A 20670-nucleotide genomic window follows, 5' to 3' on the forward strand; every position below is an offset into this window, starting at 1 on the left:
AAATTTCAGCCGGTATAAAATGAGTTAGTAGAAATTTTTTTTCGACACGCTTCGTACGCTCCCACAATCACACTCACCGCGAGTGCGCCAGCTGACATTCACTCTCGTTATTCATAAAAGCTAAGTCACAAGTATAGTCAAGAATTTAACGGTATAAAAACGCAGTCCAAAATCGACCCCTGGCTCCCGGACTATAAGTCGTTGTGAGTTAATTATCTTATCACGCAAATGTATGTTCACAAAGATCGTATGCACCCTGTATATTCAAAAATACATTTATTTTTTATTTTTTATTAAATTGGTAAATTATTGGGTTTTGTCTTTGTAAAACTGGAAGGTAATAAATTATGTTTATTATTTATTATATTACCTTGTTTTAGATGATTTTTTTTATGAGTTTGTGTGTTTATTTATAAGTGGTGTGCATTTATTAATTAAATTTCATTGCCCAAATTGATGGTTTGTATTCCAATAAAAAAGAATGCGGCGTTTATTTAACAAAAAACGATTAGTAACTTAGCTAAATTAATTAAATAAATTGCAGCATATGACAATATGACTGATGACAGAAGCACTGAAATTATATATGCATTTATATTTAGATATCTAAATTACACCAAAAAATTACATTAAAAAAACTTTTACAAAAAAAAGCCAACCCCGCCCAATCAGCACTTTATATCTCTAAGTGGCATGATTATTTACCATTTTTGCTTTTTTTAATGCATAAATGAATAAATACAAAATTAAATTAAACAATTAAAGCATATATCTCTTTCGGTTTTTGCGGTTTGTTATAAATTTCTGCAATTTATCAGAATAAATTATGCGTTAACGAAATACAATTAAAAGTAAAAAAAATTCTACAAAAATTGTAAATTACCTGGATGACAGGAAAGCTTTGAAGGTTCCCAGTAAACCGGCTCTGCGCCCTTGACGATAACAGGCAAAATCAGCGCCTCGTATGCCTTGCAGATCGCCAACGTACGGCTCGTTGAGTGCAGCAACACGAAGCTGCAGTGAAAAGAAACAAATTAGTTAAGGGTGAGAGGGCAAGCCATTTCGCATACATAGGAGTACATGTGCATACATATTTACTTGCATACATACTAGTCTTATTTGAATCAATAAGTGGCAACTAGTTAACGTCGCATGAAAGTTGCGCGTTGCAACTGAAATTAATGCCACAATGGTACTAAAGTTGTTGTTTTTGGTTTTTTGTTTATCAACCAGTACATAATTTAAAATGTGTTTGCATAGTTAAGTGTAGTAAGTGACTATGCAGGTTTAAATGCTTGTTGGCACTTTCATTTGCATATTTGCCAATGATTGTAGTATATATGTACATACATACATACATACATACATACATACATACAAGTATATGTATGATGTGCAATAGCCTGAGTTAATGATAATGAATTGCGTCCATAAAAATATAACAAATAAAAAAAGAACTGCCTATAAAAAATGTTGAAATGAAAAAAAAAAAATAAATAAATATTAAATTAAAACTATATGTAAGAGCATTGTAGGTATGCATGTATGTGAAAGTACATAAAAAAATGTTTTTTATTTTTATTTCCCATCAACTAAAAACTTCGCACCACATAATTATGATCATTTGTCAAGCAATTAAAGCAATGCTGGACGCAAAAAAATGAAATTGAAATAAATCTGCTACGCGTATAGCAATAAAATAAAAATAAAAAGTATATAAATTACGTGTAAAAATAGATATGAGTAAAATTTTGCAATTCAAGTTGTTTAATGAAATGAACATTTTGAACATTGATTACTTTCTGTTTGCAGATTGTGTCGACTTTGGAACTCACCATGCGTGGATACCACTGTGCGGCCAGCGGAAAACGGCGATTTATTGCAATTTAGACATTATTATTTCGCAATTGTGTTTTTTTTTTTGCATTTAAAAATATTTTTATAGAAATCCATTGAGCGTTAATTATATAAATAATTTGGTGGTTGTTTTTATTTTGTTTTTTGGAAAAAGAGAAAAGAATATCTTTTGTTAGAGAAAATAGTTGAATTTTTTATAATAATAAAATCAAATTCAATTAAGTTTTTCTTTTTGAACATATAAAGGACACCACAACAACAATAGCAAAAATTATTTTCATCTCATCTAATGTTTATAAAATTATGAAAAATGAAATAACATAAATGTGCATTTAAATAAAATTTTATTAATATAAATATTATTGATACTAGCACAAAGCGAAAACCTGCAGGCAACATTTCAACAAGCGCTTTGTTTTTCAAAACAAAATTAAATGAAAAATGCATAAGAAATAATTAAAATTTGTGTAGTATTTTCTGTGCTCACAGGCTAATTGTCATAGGTCATTGCAGATTTTGCAGATAGCTGCACAGGATTGGGATATGCTCCACTTGCTCGTGCCATTCCACACACCATTCGAGAAGAATATGACGCTATAGCGCGGCCAGATGCAGTCAGAAGAGAAACACAAACGCCAGCTCTATTTTAAATTTATTAAACGAACTGGGTCTGGATAACTCATTGTGATGACTGAGGAGCATAAAGGCTATGAGGTCGAAAAGAAACCTCAATTCCATACACTGATTCAAGTGTACGCTTTGGCAATTACTTACAGTCGCCCACCACGCGCTCGGCTAATGAAGTCGATTCTGTCCTCAAAAACCTGAATCACTTTTCAGCAAAATGACGGATCTTTTTTGAAGTCAGGCCACATGTTTTGAGTTTTATATAGTCTTTTTCTTTAACATAGCTCGACAAAACTTAGTCCAATGGTATTAAGTCGTATAATTAGGCGACCTGAACTGCTTGAAATTATGTGGTCCAAAAATTTGGTTTGCAATGAATTCATTGTTTTGGTGGCTGTGTTATAAGTGGCACCGTATAGGTGATATCCATATTATAAATAATAGGTCGAAATTCACTTGCTAAAATGTTTATTGAGAATGGCAAAGAAGTGACAAATTGGTATCTTTTTCAACACTTTAGCTCACAGCTGCGAAGGCCCCGGTCGAAAACGTGCTGGTATTGGACTCAAATTTAATAACCAAATTCATAATAGCTTTTTCAGACGAAAGTATTATGAATTTTAAGAAATGTAACATTTATAGATCTAATATTTTCATAGTAGGGATTTTTTATTTTAATATGTAAATGGCTTCTTCGAAAAATCAATTGCCAAAATTATCATGACATTAGAATTATTGGAAACCAAAGTTCTTACTGAATAACCCTTACATTTGTGTTTACGTTCATGCATTTGAGCTATTAATAAAAATACAGACATATATATTTTGACAATTGACAAAAATCTGATACAAGTTAGAAGTTGCTAGAAAATCTAGTTGAAATTTTATACGTTGTTGCACATTTTCTTCATATGGCAAATTAATGACATGGAGAAAATCAACAAAAATTTTTTGCCAACTTGCACTTGATTGTGTTTAAATTGAATGGGCTATAAAACTGCGCAGCTAAATTTTTATTTAAATTCTGATTAAAAATTTATAAATATTTATGAAAGTTTGTTGAATTTTTGTAAGTTTTGCACTAACCATATTTTTATTTTATTTTATTTACTTTAAAAATAGCTCAAAATAAAAAAATATAAAACTTAAATGCTGAAACTGGTGTAAAAGTTAGGCGCCATATATTTTTAGCAGGCTGTATAACCAATCAAATGTGCAATTGTATTAATTAAAATCTTGTTTACGTATTTAATTTGCTGTCACTTTATGACACGAATTATTCAAATGTAAATGTGTAATGCAATGTAAGCAATTGAGCAATAGCATTTTGATTGGGCTTACATAAGTGCAAATACAATGTACCTCTATATAAATATGTATACATGCATACATACAACAGATAAATTGATGTGTACGTATGTATCACATTTGCACACTACATATGAACTCGTATTATTCAGCTGGAAAGCTTTATGAGTTATGCAATAAAATGCCCAACGCAGGGTAGAATGGATATACTTATGTATATGTAGAATACCCATACATATTTATGCATGTACACATAGACTTAAATAATTTCTCATCTCTTAAGGGCAACTAATCAATCTATGTTTCCTGTATTTGCAGGTGTGTCATCTGCAATTGACCGGCTAGCGCTTGGAAATATTCTTTGAAGCAAAAAAAATAGGAAAAAATGTTAACAAGAATGAAATATAAATGTTACAAAAAAGAAAAGTAGGCAGACAAAACAACCATGTAGCGAAAAAAAATATTACCTAGATAATCGATTATTTTCTGCTTTTGCCACTTTCTAAAATAAATGTAGTAAACTACTGTATTATGCATTTGTCATGGATGGCCACACAACGGTAAGTACGAAGAGGCAGAAAAATTGACAAACAACTCTGTCATCGCTTAAAATAATAAATAATACCCAAATATACACAGGGTGTAGCATCGCAATCAGGCCAAAGGAGTTATTGAATAACTTTTACTGCTCTGAATTAGGATTTTTTAACATCTTACGCTGGAAAGACGTTTACTGCACGTAGACTGGTTATCTGCTCTAGGCCGGCAATAACGTGCAATGTACGGCTGCTGAATTAATTACTAAAAAGCATGTGGTTCATATCGAAAAGCAAAATAAATTCTAAATTCTAGGAAATGTCCATTTTCAAAATTACTGCTGGGCATTGTAGAAAAAATTCTACAAAATGTTAATACTCCTGAATATCCAGCACGAGGAAAGATTTCTTTAGACAACAGCATTTAGTCATTGCGCTTGCAGGCAAAAAAGTGGGCAATTTCCCACGAAAAGGACCTTCTACACAAAGTAGATAAAAGCGTCACCGAAGATGCGTCAGGTATGCGCGAAACAGTATAAACGCAGTGAAACTGTATGGGAATCTGAGAAATGTTTTGTTGCATTACACATTCCTGATTGTTGTTAATAAAAGTCTTTCAAAAATTCTTAATTTTATTTATATTTATTTAAGTATTGGGAGTACATACGTTTGTTATACATGCACACTCTGCTAAAAGCTCAAATAGAAATAGTTCCAGGTAAGAACACGTTATAAATAGGTTTACAAGATACAGTCTAATTTCCAGCGCAAGAGGTCAATTTGTATTCAGGACAATTTGATCCACGTATCGATAAGCTCCGAAACTGTGTTGCCTTGCATTGGAAATAAGCGACTAGTAATATTAACCCGGGGGTACTGCACCTAAAGGCGGCACAGTTCAACATTTATACTCCTATTTTTTGAACACATGTCAGTAGCGAATCGCCAATACTATGCGATGATATGTTGAAACTCGTATCCGCAAAGTTCAGCAGAGAATTCACTTCAAGGAAGATGCAGGATTTTAAAATTATCCCATACAAAGTGAACTTAACTCGACTGGCTTATGAGAGTGGCATTATTCAGAATAAAAAAGATCAACCGCATATTGGAAAAGAAGTTCTGATAACTAAGTATACCCGGCGCTGACGCATAAGCGGCATAAACACTAATGCAAACATATTCTACCAGAGAAGGAAATAAAACTAAATAAAATAGGACAAATACTAAAATTTATTGAGGAAATACTCTGAATCTATAAAGGGATCAGAGTAGATCTCTCAGGTCCCAAGGAGGCAAAGAGAAATTGATCACAGATCAAGTAGTCCTTGGCCAATATAAAAAGCATAACTGAAGTCTCTATGCAGCTTATATTGACTGAGTAATAGCTTATAGTGACTAAGTAATTCTTCTTCATAATTTCAACCCCGATATCATACAGTTTCTGAAAAACAAAATTATGCAATATTAGAGGACAAGAATAAAAATTCCCGGCTCTGAAAATGTTCAATATATATAAATGTAGTGGAAGCAAAATCAGCATTCGAAATGGTATCTTCCAAGGCGAATCTTTTAAGCCATCTGATGAATGAAACAGGACATGATTTTGTGCTAAAGCCAAGACACTCTGGAAGAAGCCGGCTGAGCCACCTTTTTTACGTCGAGAATTTGAATTTTTAAGCCAGCAAATCCAACTATCTAGAAAACCTTATGAAATGTGTCGAAATCTTCTCCAAAAGTGGCTCCTCGACAAGTTTTTGATGAAACTGGTGGTCTGAACATAGCAGAAATCGAAACGGCAGAGGTATAAAAGAATCTGCAAGTTATGAAAAGCATCAACAAAAAAAAAATACTATAACACAATATGACAGAACATTGTTCCTCTTTATCGATATCCGTGACATATGTTATCTCCCGCAGTAGTGAACCCTACCGAGATGGACTGGATAATTTTTATGCAGGGTTTTCAATTAGAGAGTCTTTGTTAATATGCCAAATAACAATGGAAGAGCTGAAATGCAACATGGGAGCACAATAGGCAGCAGTAAAGCTCGAGGGACTGGCAAAGGGTCGTTTGAAAAGTCCGTGCAAATTCAGAGAGGTGGCACCACTGTCACGTATTGAGGTTATGTTTAGTTAGTGACAAACCAAGTTTCAACCAGATCGGTCTTTCCTTTTCCATTTCCACAATGCACCAGCACACGCCTCAGCAGTTGTGGTCGCAAAATTAATGAAAATAAGGTTCCAACTCGTTTCACATTCCCCCTATTCTCCAGACTGGGCTCCCTAGAATCTCTTCCTAGGACCACAACTTTAAAAAAAGGTGGCGGGAAAAATAATTTATTTAAACGAGGAGGTGATTACAGAAACGAATGGCTATTTTCCAGACTTCAACAAATTTTGTTATTCGAAGGGAATTAACAAACTGCATTGGACGATGTTTATAACCCTAAAAGGAGACTATGTCAAAAAATAAAAATAGTTTTACCCCAAAGAATTAAGTAATTTTTATTTTAGTACGGACATTTCAAACGACCCTCGAAAGGAAGTGGTGTTCGGAAACTAATTAAGATAAATTACAAAAGGGTAAGTTTTCAAAAAAATTATCCATTATTCTAAATATATCGAGCAAGCCAAAGTTATTCAAATATTCCATTGACTAGGTTAACATGGCACACCCTGTATGCGTGCAAGTGAATAAATAATATCCTATGCATTTGTATTTCTACTGCTTCTATGAGAATAAACGAATTTTTGAATTATGGTTGCCTAATATTGTGAAATGTGTCTCTGGTCATATTGATTGCAATCGTAAATTTTTGGTTATTGATGGCTGGAGGGAACAAAATAAATATGCGACATCAGTTGCAAAATTATTAGGGCTATATAATAAAAATACTACACGTGAGAATGTATAAAAAAGATATGTATGGAGAAAATGAGTATTGCTTGTAATATTTGTTTTATTTGATTCTTTTTTTATTTCTGTAATATAAAAGCTTCTATGCCAAAATCGCGTAAACGGTTATTGCGCCAATCAAGAGGAGGAAGAAGAAAGCTTGTACGCTTGTGGTTTTCTCGTTTAAATTCCGCAGGTAAATTAGTTCGAAAAATATTTTTTTATGCTCGTAGTATTGACATTACCGTTTCTGCTACATTTTACGTCATCATCTCTTTTATAGTGGTATTGTTGGTGACAACAGATGTTGATATTTTTGTTCAAATAAATAATATATCACAAATCTGGCATACCATAGGATATAGACACTAAATTTCTATTTATTGTATTGCATTTTTTCACTTCCTCTTGAAACCAATAAACTAGAACACGTCAAATCAAGGCTTTGTATTTTACTATATATTTTGAAGAGTTTTTATGGGAGGTAACCCTGCAATTATTTTTATTTTTGGTTATCTTTATTAGGATTTATAAATAATGCATTTTCCTAATTTCTCGCATAAACGAAAATACTTCCCAACACCGGCACATCCCACTACTGAGATAATTATCCGCCTTTCGTTTGCTAATTTTTTCTCTAGCTGCGACTTAAATTATTTTCTTTGTTAAGGAACTTAAGGTTTCAACAGCAGGAACAGGTGTAAATAGAGTTCTACTTTTTTTCTGCACCAGAGACGCCGTTATGAAATTCCTATGTAAAATCACCGTCTGATTCCGAAAATTAAGGTTATTTTTTATTCTATGGTAACGTTTTCGAGATATTTACGAATTACCGTTATTTCAAAAAAAAAAAAAAAAATCGGCCCACTTAATCATATATATCTCGAAAACGAATTGAGGGATTCCAAAACCGTTTAAAGCTTTTAAAAGGTAATAAAATTTGCTATAAACTATGTGTAAAACACTTTTTACTAGGCCCTGCAGATTCAAAGATAACGAACTATCATAACGGATTTTTTAAATTTTTTTTGTAAAAATATAAAAAAATTTGTACTTTGAGAGAATGTATCTTTAAAACTTTTTGTTTTTTCGTATATTTTTTATTTTCACTCTAAGCTCTGTTTTATTACAAAAAAAATAAACTTTAATTCAACAAAATCAATGAACGAATACAAAAGTTACAAATATTCAAGTAAATATATCCATTTAATACTTAAGTACCCTACTGGTAATATGTGTTAGTATTCGCATGTCAGTTAATCACAGGTAGATTTTGGAAGGGTTATTAGATACAAAAAATTGTTAGTGTCGTTATCTCAAACACAGATACATTTCAAGCATGTTCATATGTTTAAGGCAGGTAGTGTTTTCTATGTATAACTAGGGAACCTTTTTGTATAGGTAGGCTTGCATTTTTAGCTGATTTATACTTACATAGGTATATATAATAGTACATGTGCCTCGTTCCTTCATAATTTCTGCAAGGATCGCCGGATACTGTTCACTTTATAATTACAGTTTATAATCCGTCATTTACTTAAAAATATAATACGAATAAAAGGGCGAGAGAGTTTGAGTGTAAAAATGATCCAGATATGTTCTGTTTCATCTGCGGGGAATTTATCGTTAAAAGGATGCGACGTATGTTTTCAAATCCTTTGAAATTTGCATACCATAAGTGTTATGGAATTGAGCCTAGAAACAATGAAAAACCATGGACACCGAATACTGTGTGCACCACATGTCGAGTCGAATTGATATTTTCGGAAACCGGAACCAAAAGGTACATCGTAAAAATTAGGAGTTTGCTCTCTTTTAATGCATATCTGACTAATTTCTTAAACTATCTATTTAGGCGACATATGAAATTTATTACACCAATGAAGTGGAGGGAACCAACTTGCCATTCAACGGACTACTATATTTGTACTACAAAAGTATTTGGGGTTGGAAAGTCAAGAAAATTAACCTATGCGAGCGTATCTGCAGTCTCATTACCAGAACTAAATTCAACGGAAGCTACATTGCCAGAATCAAATTTAACTTTAGTTCCGGCTCCAGTTTCATTGTCAACAGCAGTATCTGATTACGCGACATCATGTTGTACTGAACTGCAAACGGAAAACGAAAGAAACCCTTTGTCACAAGCACAACTCAATGATTGGATAAGGGATTTGGAATTGTCAAAAGAAAAGGCCGAACTACACGCCTGTCGTATGCAACAATTTAAATTTGTTTCATCCGATGTTAAGGTAACATATTATAGGACTCGTCACGAACAATTCTCCCAGTACTATACGAAGAAGGAAACATTGCTGGTCTATTTAAATAGTTTGGTGAACCATATGATTCAAAAGAGTGGCGATTGTTCATAGACGGCAATAAATTAAGTTTAAAGGCCGTATTATTGCATATTGGCAACCAAAAGCCATCTATCCCGATCGCGCATGCAGTAAATACGAAGGAAACATATGAGACAATGCAAAAATTGCTTAAATTAATTAAATACGAAGAACATGATTGGAAAATATGTGCCGATCTAAAAGTCGTTGGAATGCTATGTGGTCTACAATCTGGATACACAAAATACTGTTGCTTTCTATGCAAATGGGATAGCCGAGCACGTCAAGACCACTACATCATAAAGGATTGGCTAGAACGAATCGCGTTTCAAGTTGTTGTGGGTAACATAAAATACTCACCACTTATAAAGAAGGAAAAAATAATTCTACCTCCGCTCCACATCAAGCTCGGCCTTATCCAAAACTTTGTCAAGGCTTTGGACAAAGAAGACGAAGCTTTTCATTATTTGAAAACAATCTTTCCACAGATTTCAGAAGCAAAAATAAAGAAAGGGATTTTTGTGGGGCCGCAAATAAGGAAAATAATGGCCAATAGCCATTTCAAAGAACTATTGCCACCAGTGGATGCAGCGGCGTAGGACTCTTTTGAAAAGGTCGTTACTTCTTTTTTAGGCAAACACAAAAGTCCTAACTTCGAGCGGATAGTGAACGATTTAATCAAAAACTATGCGGAAATAGGTAAATAAAAAACACATATAAGACCGTTTTCTCAGTTAACTTTAAAACTAAACAAAAAATTTTAAAGCAAATTTTTAAATTTATATGAGAATATATAGCCCTTAATCTGAATTTATTGCCCTGCTTCGAACAAACAAGAGTGACCAAAATTTGTTCTGAATTGGAAGATTAATCCAGCCTAAGAAAATTATATGCTAATGTGTCACTTATATATTTATCTAATTCCCTTTTTAATTTTCTTTCAGGAGTAAATATGTCTTTAAAAATTCATTTTCTGCACTCCCATTTAAATTTTTTCCCGCAAAATTTTGGCGACGAAAGTGACAAGCATGGCGAAAGGTTTCACCAGCAAATGAAAATGATTGAAAGTCAGTATCAAGGATTCTGGGATGTCGCTATGATGGGTGACTACTGTTGGTTTCTCATAAGAGAAACCGATCCTTATATAAATAAACGTCAAAACAAGACACATAACTTTTTCAATTATAAAATAAGATCATAGAGTTAAGACAGAATCATATGTACATATGCTATTATTTGTAGGGTACTTAAGTTTTACTATATGAATATATTTACTTGAATGCTTGTAACTTTTGTATTAGTTCATCGATTTTGTTGAATCAAAGTTTATTTTTTTGTAATAAAACAGAGCTTAGAGTGAAAACAAAAAATATAGGAAAAAATAAAAATTTTTAAAAATCCTTTCTCTCAAAATACAATTTTTTTTATATTATTACAAAAAAAAATTTAAAAATCCGTTATGATAGTTCGTTATCTTTGAATCTGCAGGGCCTAGTAAAAAGTGTTTTACACACAGTTTATAGCAAATTTTATTACCTTTTAAAAGCTTTAAACGGTTTTGGAATCCCTCAATTCGTTTTCGAGATATATATGATTAAGTGGGTCGATTCTTTTTTTTTTGAAATAAGGGTAATTCGTAAATTCTCGAAAACGTTACCATAGAATAAAAAATAACCTTGATTTTCGGAATCAGACGGTGATTTTACATAGGAATTTCATAACGGCGTCTCTGGTGCATTTTGGCTGTAAACCAGTGTTATCGACAGCTCGAAATTTTTTAACCGGTCTTTAAATTTCATTTAATATTTTGTGCTAATATTATGACTTTTTCTAATTTCATGTATTTAATAATATTCTAGATTATTTTGTTTATTTCAAATGCTCATAGTATTCAGTTATTTTTTTATTGGTAGTCGTTGTACACGGTTGAAATAAGTGCGATTGAAAGAAGGGTAGCCGAAATGCGACACAAGTAGAAAAATTATGTAAAAAATTGTGCTGAATATATTTTTTCTCAGGAAAATACATTTAGAATATTTTTGTCCAGTTAAAAAATTTAGGGACGGAATCTAGAATTGCTACGCACCGGGGCAAGACCTCACTATCGATGTGCAATTATTTCCGACCAATGCCCATTTACGCAATATAAGCCAAGCCAACCCGACAAGCTTGGAATTAAGTTTTGCTTGGTATCTGATTTACAAAGTAAATTTATTATAAATGGACTCGCATACATGAGAAAGGACGAAACAAGACAGTCGTCAATTCCGTTAAATGAGTTTGTTTTCTAAAATTAATGGAACCATTTACTGTTGCGGGAAGAAAGTTTTAAACTGATAATGTTTCCCAACAAATCACTAGCATTAAAATTATTTAAAAAAAACAGTTCATTTTAGATGGAACAATTCGTGGAAATAAAAGATAATTTCCGAAACTGGGGAAAAAAAAAGAAATAGTTTACTGCGATTTGCATCTGAAAGTCATAAAACTGATAATTGTATTGTACTTTGATGGTAAATAAAAGAAAGCCATCTAAAAAAAAGTATGTACAACACACACTGAGAAAGACGGAAAAAATGACCAGAAAATATTATATTTTATAATAAGACTAATTGCGGGGTGAAGAGACTAAAATGTCAGAAATTATATTGTAAAGTTAGGATCTCGGAGATGGCCTCTTCAAGTATTTCTTAACATTCTTAACAAAACAACCGGTGAAAATATATCGCAAATAATTTTTTTGTTTCAATTAGCAGAAGAACTATTCGCAAGTTACAAACATCTATCTGAACAGGAAACCTTGAATGACACCTTGAATGTTCTAATACATATAAGGAAAACTTGCCAAATATGAGAAATGCCAAATTGGAAATAAAACTATGAATATATGTGTTTTTTTGTAAAAAGAAATATATATGCTAAATGAACATTGCAAAAAACCTCTGCATGTAAAAATTGTGGCAATCCAAATAATAACAAAATCTAAATAACAAATTAATTATACTACTTTTTGTGAGAATAGATGTATATTTCATGTCCCTGTACTATTAGTATGAAATGAAATAATAACATATTTTATTTCATTTAAAACTTTCCTTAAAAAAAATATCGGTTTGGTAGAAATGGGTTTATAATAACGTTTGGTACAAACTAAGAAAGTGAGAGCACTTACGAACATTCAGAAACATAGTCACGACGACTCATCAAAATTTCATGAAAATCGGCTTCGTGTTTTAGGAATCTACTTGTAATATACAGTAGCTCCAAGCGAATCACGTACATCCACCTATATAGATATTTGGTTTTACATTAAATGTAGGGGACTGGTAGTGCATTAAATGGCAAAAGCAAACTTTGAAATGCTCCCTTATTTAATAAAATAAAAATAAATTATTTAACATGTGGCAATTTTCAACGCAAACGTTAAACTTCTTTGCCATATGTTGAATATTGTGTTATTTGTTTATAAAGGATAATAAAAAAGTGAAATGGGCAGACAAAGAGGACAAACCAGTGTTGAAATGTGAAAATTAGCAATTCATCATTACGAAAAACCAAAATATCTGAAATTGTAAATCGAGGCCAATCGACGTTACATCGTACATCATAAAACGGTGCAAAGAGTATAAAAGTTTTAGAAATAGATTAAAAGTTGCAAATAACAAAATTTTTTCTCGGCGTGATGAACAATATATTCTACGGCAAGTCAAAGGATCCATTTTTAAGTGCACCGAAAATCGCAATAATCGCCGTAAATTATTTCCGGAAAAAATGTTATATATATAATTGGCGCGTACACCCTTTTTGGGTGATTGGCCGAGCTCCTCCTCCTATTTGTGGTGTGCGCCTTGATGCTGTTCCACAAATGGAGGGACCTACAGTTTCAAGCCGACTCGGAACGGCACATATTTTTATGAGGAGCTTTTTCATGGGAGAAATACACTCGGAGGTTTGCCTTTGTCTGCCGAGGGGCGACCGCTATTAGAAAAATGTTTTTCTTAATCTTGGTGTTTCACGGAGATTCCAACCAACGTTCTCTCTGTGAATTCCGAATGGTAATCACGCACCAACCCATTCGGCTACGGCGGCGACCAAAATGCGGCTGGAAAAAATGTTGCCCACAGATAAATAGAAATATACTCATAGGAATGTTTTCATTTTAGAAATGAACTTTCGAACTCATACCAAACGAATGGTATTCATTCCACCACCATAGCTCGAGGAGTTTGCCATGTGAGAACTGAAACGAAAGAAATGTGCAAATTCCGAAGATCGAAAGAGCCAAAAAATTCTGTTTGCTTCACTAATATTTTCCTTCAAGCAATCTCAGTTCTTATTTTGTGTTAAAACATATAATTTTTATGTGAAAAATGAATAAAAAACGGCGCCGCAAATTTATTATTGGTAAATACGATGAACATTCATAAAAGCTAAAACATTTAACGAATCTAGAAATGGCACGATGTATTGCGGACTCGTTACTGAACTACATAATATTTGGCCTACGATCGAGCGATGTCCTAGAAGTACTGGCAAAATGGGTTCACGAAATCAAACTTTGTAAATTGTAGCATGCCCTCTGGAGATGTAGCAAAAAAAAACAAAAAAAAAATGGAACTAGTCAGTCCATAAGAGAGAGATAGTAGAAAATAACTAACCCAGAAATTCGAAGAAGCAAAAAACAGTTTAGTGAGCAGCAGAAAAATACGCAGAAAACGAACCTGAGAGCTTGAAATAGGGAACTTCAGCTCACTTTCAGGACTGCAGTAGGTACTACACGAAGTTGAAGACGCAACACTTGTGGATAATACTGAAAAGTTTGGTGCACATACTGTGACAAAGTCACAAAAGCGCAATCTCGTTTGTACAAAATTGGCACAATGAACATAGAAATTTGCATTAAAGAGTGTTAAAAAAAAACGATTGCGAAGAGAAAATTATGGAAGACTTTACTAGGGTCAGCTTCAGCTCACTACACGGAATTCATAACTAACTTCATTTAATGTTTATTTGGCCCCAAAAATAATAAATTCGCAATGTCGGCCTATGGATTGCGTTTGGCATTAGTTAAAAGTAAGTTGAGAAATTGCAAAGAGTCTGCCGAAAATGTCTTATATAGTATTTCTGTTTAAAATGGCATATAGTCAAGAATAGGTCAATATAGTCAGGTCAATAACACCAATGCCGACTGATTGAAGGACAAATCATGAAGAAAAATAGCGACCGGAGTGGGGAAAAAGTGATTTCGAAAATTTTGTTGCATAGAACAATTATAAGAAAAAAATAAAATGTTTTAATAAAATAAAAACAAACTACATATAGCGTTTGCTTTCTGAACCACCTATTTTTTTGAGAACGGTAACACAAATGACATGTCAAATGCGTTCATAATTTACTTAAAGGTTTGACATTTACGAAATGAGACGCTATACGCTTGAACAAAATTGGGAAATATTGAACACCTATTTCCAAAGTGGTGAGTCTTCTTCTTCTTTTCTGATTTTCACATCGGTGGCTACGTCTATAAGCAAAATTGTTGGATTTGGGGCTCAGAAAATTAACACGTTACTGTAGAAAAGCAAATGCATCCACAACGAGTCACTATTTGATGGGGTTTTTGGTGTGGCGGCATCATCGGGCCATTTTTTTTCGAAAATGAGCGAGAAGCCGCGGTTACAGTAAATGGCGAGCGTTACCGTGACATGCTCAACGAGTTGTTTCCAAAAATTGAAGAGGATGACATGGACGACATTTGGTTTCAACGGGATGATGCAACTTGTCACACTGCCAAAGTTGCACTCGAACTTTTGGCTACCGTTTTTGAAAACCGAATAATCAGCCGAAATTCTGATATCAATTGGCCGCCTCGGAGCTGTGATTTAAGCCCGTTGGACTATTTTTTGTGGGGAGCCGGTAAGGACAAATACCATGCAAACCATCCAGAGATAATTGATGCTTTAAAACAAAACGAAATCAAAGTTGCCATTCATGAAATTGGAGACCAAACAATCGAAAGTGTGCTTAAAAATTGGGTTGATCGAATGGCCTACTGTAAAGCCAGTCGTGGCAGTCATTGGAACGATATTATTTTTCATTCATAAATGACAATGTATAATCTTCAAAATAAAAAAAAAAATTTGAAGAAATATTGATTAGTTTTTTTTTATAGCCGATTCAAAAAGCAAATTTTACATGGTCCACCCTATAGTCTACTTGTTTTTGATACTTACAAATGTGGTTTCTGTATTCAGTCTTTAAAATAACGACAACTGCGACACCACAGCTATGATTTATGCCAAGAATAGAATACATACTGGGGTACAACCTTCCCAAGCCATTCTTAACCCTAATTCCATGTCGTTCCCTATGGACCCTTAATCCCATGTCGATTTGTCGTTTGCCGTGCAGTAATTTCATAAGAAATTTATGATTTCTCAACGAATTGCCCAGACACGAATAGCCCATCGACATGGGATTAGGGTTACGACCAAGGGCCTCCGACTTCCATGTGTGTATTTCCTGAGTAAATAAGGATGATATCGTTCAATATAAAAAAATTATGATTTGTCTTTCAGCCGTTTGTCTTGTGTTGGCCTATCGAAGCCCAAAGCCTCATTTTTAATACTAGGTGTAACACGTGTAAAAAATATACCCATTTGTTACACTACTGAACTACGAAATCATAGACCATGCGTGGGTCATAAATCTTGCCGGTGCATATTTTCAATGGTCGTTTGCTTTATCTCTCGGTTAGTTCGAAGATTTCTACTTTGTAATTGCAAAACCCATCGAACCGAAATAGCGGTGGTGAAAAACAGTGAACAAAATTAATTCGATTAGTACTTCAAAATTCAACCTTTGAGCCACAACGATCAGCCGGCTAAAAATAATAAAATGAGTTGCATGTATAATACTTGTTCAACGCAATGGCTTCTGACACTGCTCTTTACGGGAGCACATTTTTACACCTACACATACAGACATACATAGTGTAAGATATTTTCAAGGCTTTTTGCCATACGCACGTGCTGGTATTATGACCTTGTAATGAGAAGCTTTTGAAATGCACATTCTTTTGAGTGCTTCAAAATGTGTCAGTAAATGACACGTATTTTTTGCGTTTTTTGTCACTCTTCGGCCGAAATATTATTTCAATGCTAGATGCCAATGTGCGCGTGTATGAGTGTACATGACGCCATTTTTGCCAATCATGTTTTGTGCAAGGTAGCGCAAAATTAACCATCCAATTTTTTTGAATATTTTTTTGCTAAATAAACGGCGAAATGAATTTGAGAGATGGAAATCTTTATTTTGGCTTTTACGCGCTCCATTAATTGTCTGTTTGTATACTGCAGCTGTCTAATTCGCAAGTGTCAAATATGATTGATATTTGTAAAAATTATAAATCTTGCGATAGGGTGACTAATTTTGCTCCACTTTGGATAATAATAGAGGGAAAAATATTGAACGGAACTGTTTTAATAAAGTAATGGTGTGGTAGTATGTCAGTAAATTAAAGAACTCTTAAGTATTTGACACTTACTAGGTTGTTCAATATGTTTTGCGGTTCGATAAGAGAGGGTGTTGCTAATAGCCTACATTTTTTTTTGTTATGGTACGCTCTTCATATGAACGTTTGTGAAGTTTTGCTCCAATATGGTATATCATTCATTCTATGTTTACATGCCATTTAACACCGACGTGTCACAGTATTTCCTACAATCGAAAAAATCAAGTATCGCGCAACGATTGAATTTTTATTTTTGAAAGGAAATTTATGAACGAGTGTGTACAAGAACTTTTCACCAACAATTGGTACCGTAGAAAGATGGGTTGCTGAATTCAAATGTGGTCGTACAAGTCGGTCCACGTCAAGCACGTCCAAAAACAGCAACCATCGTAGAAAAAATAGAAGATATTGCACTGGAAAATCTGCGAGTGACTGAAAGAGATTTAGTAGAAGTCCTGGACATCTCATTGGGCAGAGTAACCAATGAAAGTTATGACGGAAGTATTGGGTTTCAGAAAGTTGTGTGCATAATGGGTGCTGCAGAGTTGGTGTCCAGAAATCGGTCAAGAAGGTGTTGGCATCAGTTTTGTTGGGATGCGAAAGGAATTTTGTTTGTGGATCACTTCCAAACTGGTAAAACAATAAAATTTGAATATTATTGAAATCTTTTAAATCAGCTGAGAGAAAAAGTTTGTGAAATAAGACCCAGTTCGCAAAAGAAAAAAAACAAATTTCATCAACACAATGCACCGTGCCACAAGAGAATTTGACAATGGCTAAAATCCATGAATTGAAGCTCGTATTTTTGGAGCATCCCCTAGCGGCTTCCTTCCGTTTCCAAACTTAAAAAAATGCATGTGAATTTTGCAGCCCTTCCAGATTCTCGCTTCATGGATGGAATTCATAAATTGGGATCTGATTGGAACAAGTGGTTTCATGTTCAGGGAGAATCAGACAATGTATTTCAAACCATAAAATTGTGCTTTTATTATCGAACCGCAAAACTTGTCGAACAACCTAGTGTATGGGTACGTATGTAGCACGTATGAACAATGCTTATACACACTCATTGCGCGTCAGTGCATATGAATGCATAAAAAAGTTAAAATGTCTACGCATTTTATTTACGATGACAACTAACGCATAGAATAAAATTTTATTAGGGAATTTATAATGTGCTGAGAATGTAAATCCACAGAAAAAGTGTAAAAATTGTGCGCAAGCCAGGAAATGATAAACATTTAGAGTTATGAGTAGAGGTAGAACGTGGAGGTGGAGGTGAGGTGAAAACGTAGCGTTGCTGTAATGTGTTACTTGAAGTGCAAAATAAAAATAATGTTCTGGGATAAGTTATTCACGCAGATTTAAACGCATTAAAATTCAAGCAGAATCATGTCATATATAATATATCTATATGTGTACGCGTTGAATGTATTGTAGGCGTTTAAGTGCAAATGTCATTCAGACGTGATCTGACTTTTTCTCGCTTTTGTTAGACGTCGTAGACCATGAAAGTACACACGAAAGCAGATTTAATATAATATAAATTTATCAGTAAAATCAATTTTCACAGCTGCGCACTAGAAGTTAATTCAGTAAATAAGAATTCAGCCAGAAATCCGTAGCCCAAGTTGAAGTGAAATACAAATAATAATCGAAAATAAGTTCAATTATTAATTCACTCTTTGCTATTTATAATTCGTTTCGTGGATTTATATCGCTTTTGAAAATGCGGTTGTCTTTTTCATGTCAGAAATAAAAACTAGCGTTTAGCTGCCTGCCGAGCTGCTCGAAAAAAAAACCTTACTCATGTTTAATCTTCACATTTAGAGTCGCACTCAGTACCTTCTAAGGGTAATATTCTTCTGTGGTAAAAAGACCTTGAAGATTTTTGTGAAGCGCTTTACTCGTCGTTGTGTTGCTCTAATTGTGCGTTTTGGGTAAAATTATACGAAGTATCTAACAAACTTGTGCCAAGGGACATTCATTAAAGGTAGTCGCTCTACAACAACAACAACATTTTGATCATTAGCAATATCTCAAGAAAAGAAAAATAAAAGGACGAACTATGTTGCAAAGCCGATAAGAACTTTGAGCTAGAAGCATGCGACGAATGGAACGGGTTTTGTCATTTCATTTTATGCTGGCATCCGAGTGCACATGGCGAAAGAAAAAAAACAAGTCAGCTGGTCTAACGATATTACCTTTAATATATTCGCCTTGATTGGTGCTGGCAGGCAATTTTATTTTACTCTATTATTTTAAGGGGTTAGGAGTAGTCAGAATTTACAAAAAATTGGATTCTGTTTTCACATTTTTTTAAAGTATCTTAAAAACATTGTGTGAAAATTGGAAGTCAATCTGACAAATACTTTTCGAGTTGTTCAACAAATAACAAAGAGCGCTCGGGCGTTCCGGAGCGTTCGAAAGCAAGTGGCAACACTTTAAATGCGTTTTTCTCAAAACTATGTTTTGAACTGGTAATCACTGTAACTTAAAAACCGTTTGGTAGATTGCAATAAAATATATATATAATAAAACATAAAAAACTCGTGCCTGATGCAAGGATTTTTTTGTTTCACAAATTTGAATGTTTTTAACAATTAGTTGTCGTTTTTTTCTCGAAAATCTGAAAAATATCTCATGAGGCCGCCATATTGTTAATACAAAAGTACATATATGCCTAAGTACAAACAAATTGACTTCCTACCACCGCGGCGTAAAATTTGGGATTATTATTGCCTGTATTTCACAGAATGCTCACTATTTAAAGAGCATTCAAAAGCACCATTAAAAATATAGTTATCGACAACTTTTATGATACCACCATTTGCGCTGCGAACTCTTTGAATACTATGGAAAATTTATTTAAATTTGAACGCGTAGCATTTATTGCTTAATACCGTTGAATGACAATTGACACGAACGTTTAACAGAAGAGTGCCAATTGGTATATAACGAATGCATATGCGAACCACTGCATCTGTAGAAAAATGTCGGAGGTGCTCAAAACAGAGGAAAATGCACAAAATGGTACGAAAAAAAAACGGCGTTCCTTTATAAAAACTACGAGTGAAGAATTAAATAAAATCATCGGGAAATGAAATAATATGAAATGATGTGCTCTCACAACTGAATAAAAATGTAGCAAAGATATGCCGTCCTGCATTTGCACACCGGTAAACGCACCAGTTTGTGTGCAGGTATTTCCATAAACAAAAAACAGAAAAAAAATGTTCTCACACGAGCAAAAAATGTGCGCAATAACCGGCGCTGGATGGTGTTTGTGTCAATGAGTTTCGGTGTATTGCAAACGGAAAAAGTATTTTACGTTTATTCGTGCTCGCACATATGTATGAAGGTTTGCGCGTAATATGGAAAGGGCAACGCAAGAAATGCGAATATTAAGTGTCGCTCATACGACATGGTGAGCCCCATGTGCATGGGATTGATACAATACGAAGGTAGGTCAAAAAGTTCGCAGAAAGAGGAGAACGGTGTTTGGATTTAAATATGAAACTATGGCCTTATTTTGAAGTTCAAACGAACTATTCTCGTATAAAAGTGGTTTTGCAAAATAGTCCTAAATAA

At 33.7% G+C, this 20670-nt stretch overlaps 1 protein-coding gene across 1 annotated transcript in view; it reads right to left on the bottom strand.

The window, feature by feature from the left end:
• LOC129241944 (collagen alpha-2(IX) chain-like) overlaps positions 1 to 20670 on the bottom strand; it is a 377459-nt gene that overhangs the window by 79540 nt on the left and 277249 nt on the right. The window contains exons 16-17 of the mRNA XM_054878494.1: positions 1836 to 1850; positions 884 to 1014 (exon numbers count right to left, since the gene is read on the bottom strand). Coding sequence (XP_054734469.1) covers positions 884 to 1014; positions 1836 to 1850 — 146 coding nt within the window. The remainder of the gene's footprint in view (positions 1 to 883; positions 1015 to 1835; positions 1851 to 20670) is intronic.

The sequence above is a fragment of the Anastrepha obliqua genome, chromosome 3 (genome assembly GCF_027943255.1).
Source record: "Anastrepha obliqua isolate idAnaObli1 chromosome 3, idAnaObli1_1.0, whole genome shotgun sequence".
Classification (NCBI taxonomy): Eukaryota; Metazoa; Arthropoda; class Insecta; order Diptera; family Tephritidae; genus Anastrepha; species Anastrepha obliqua.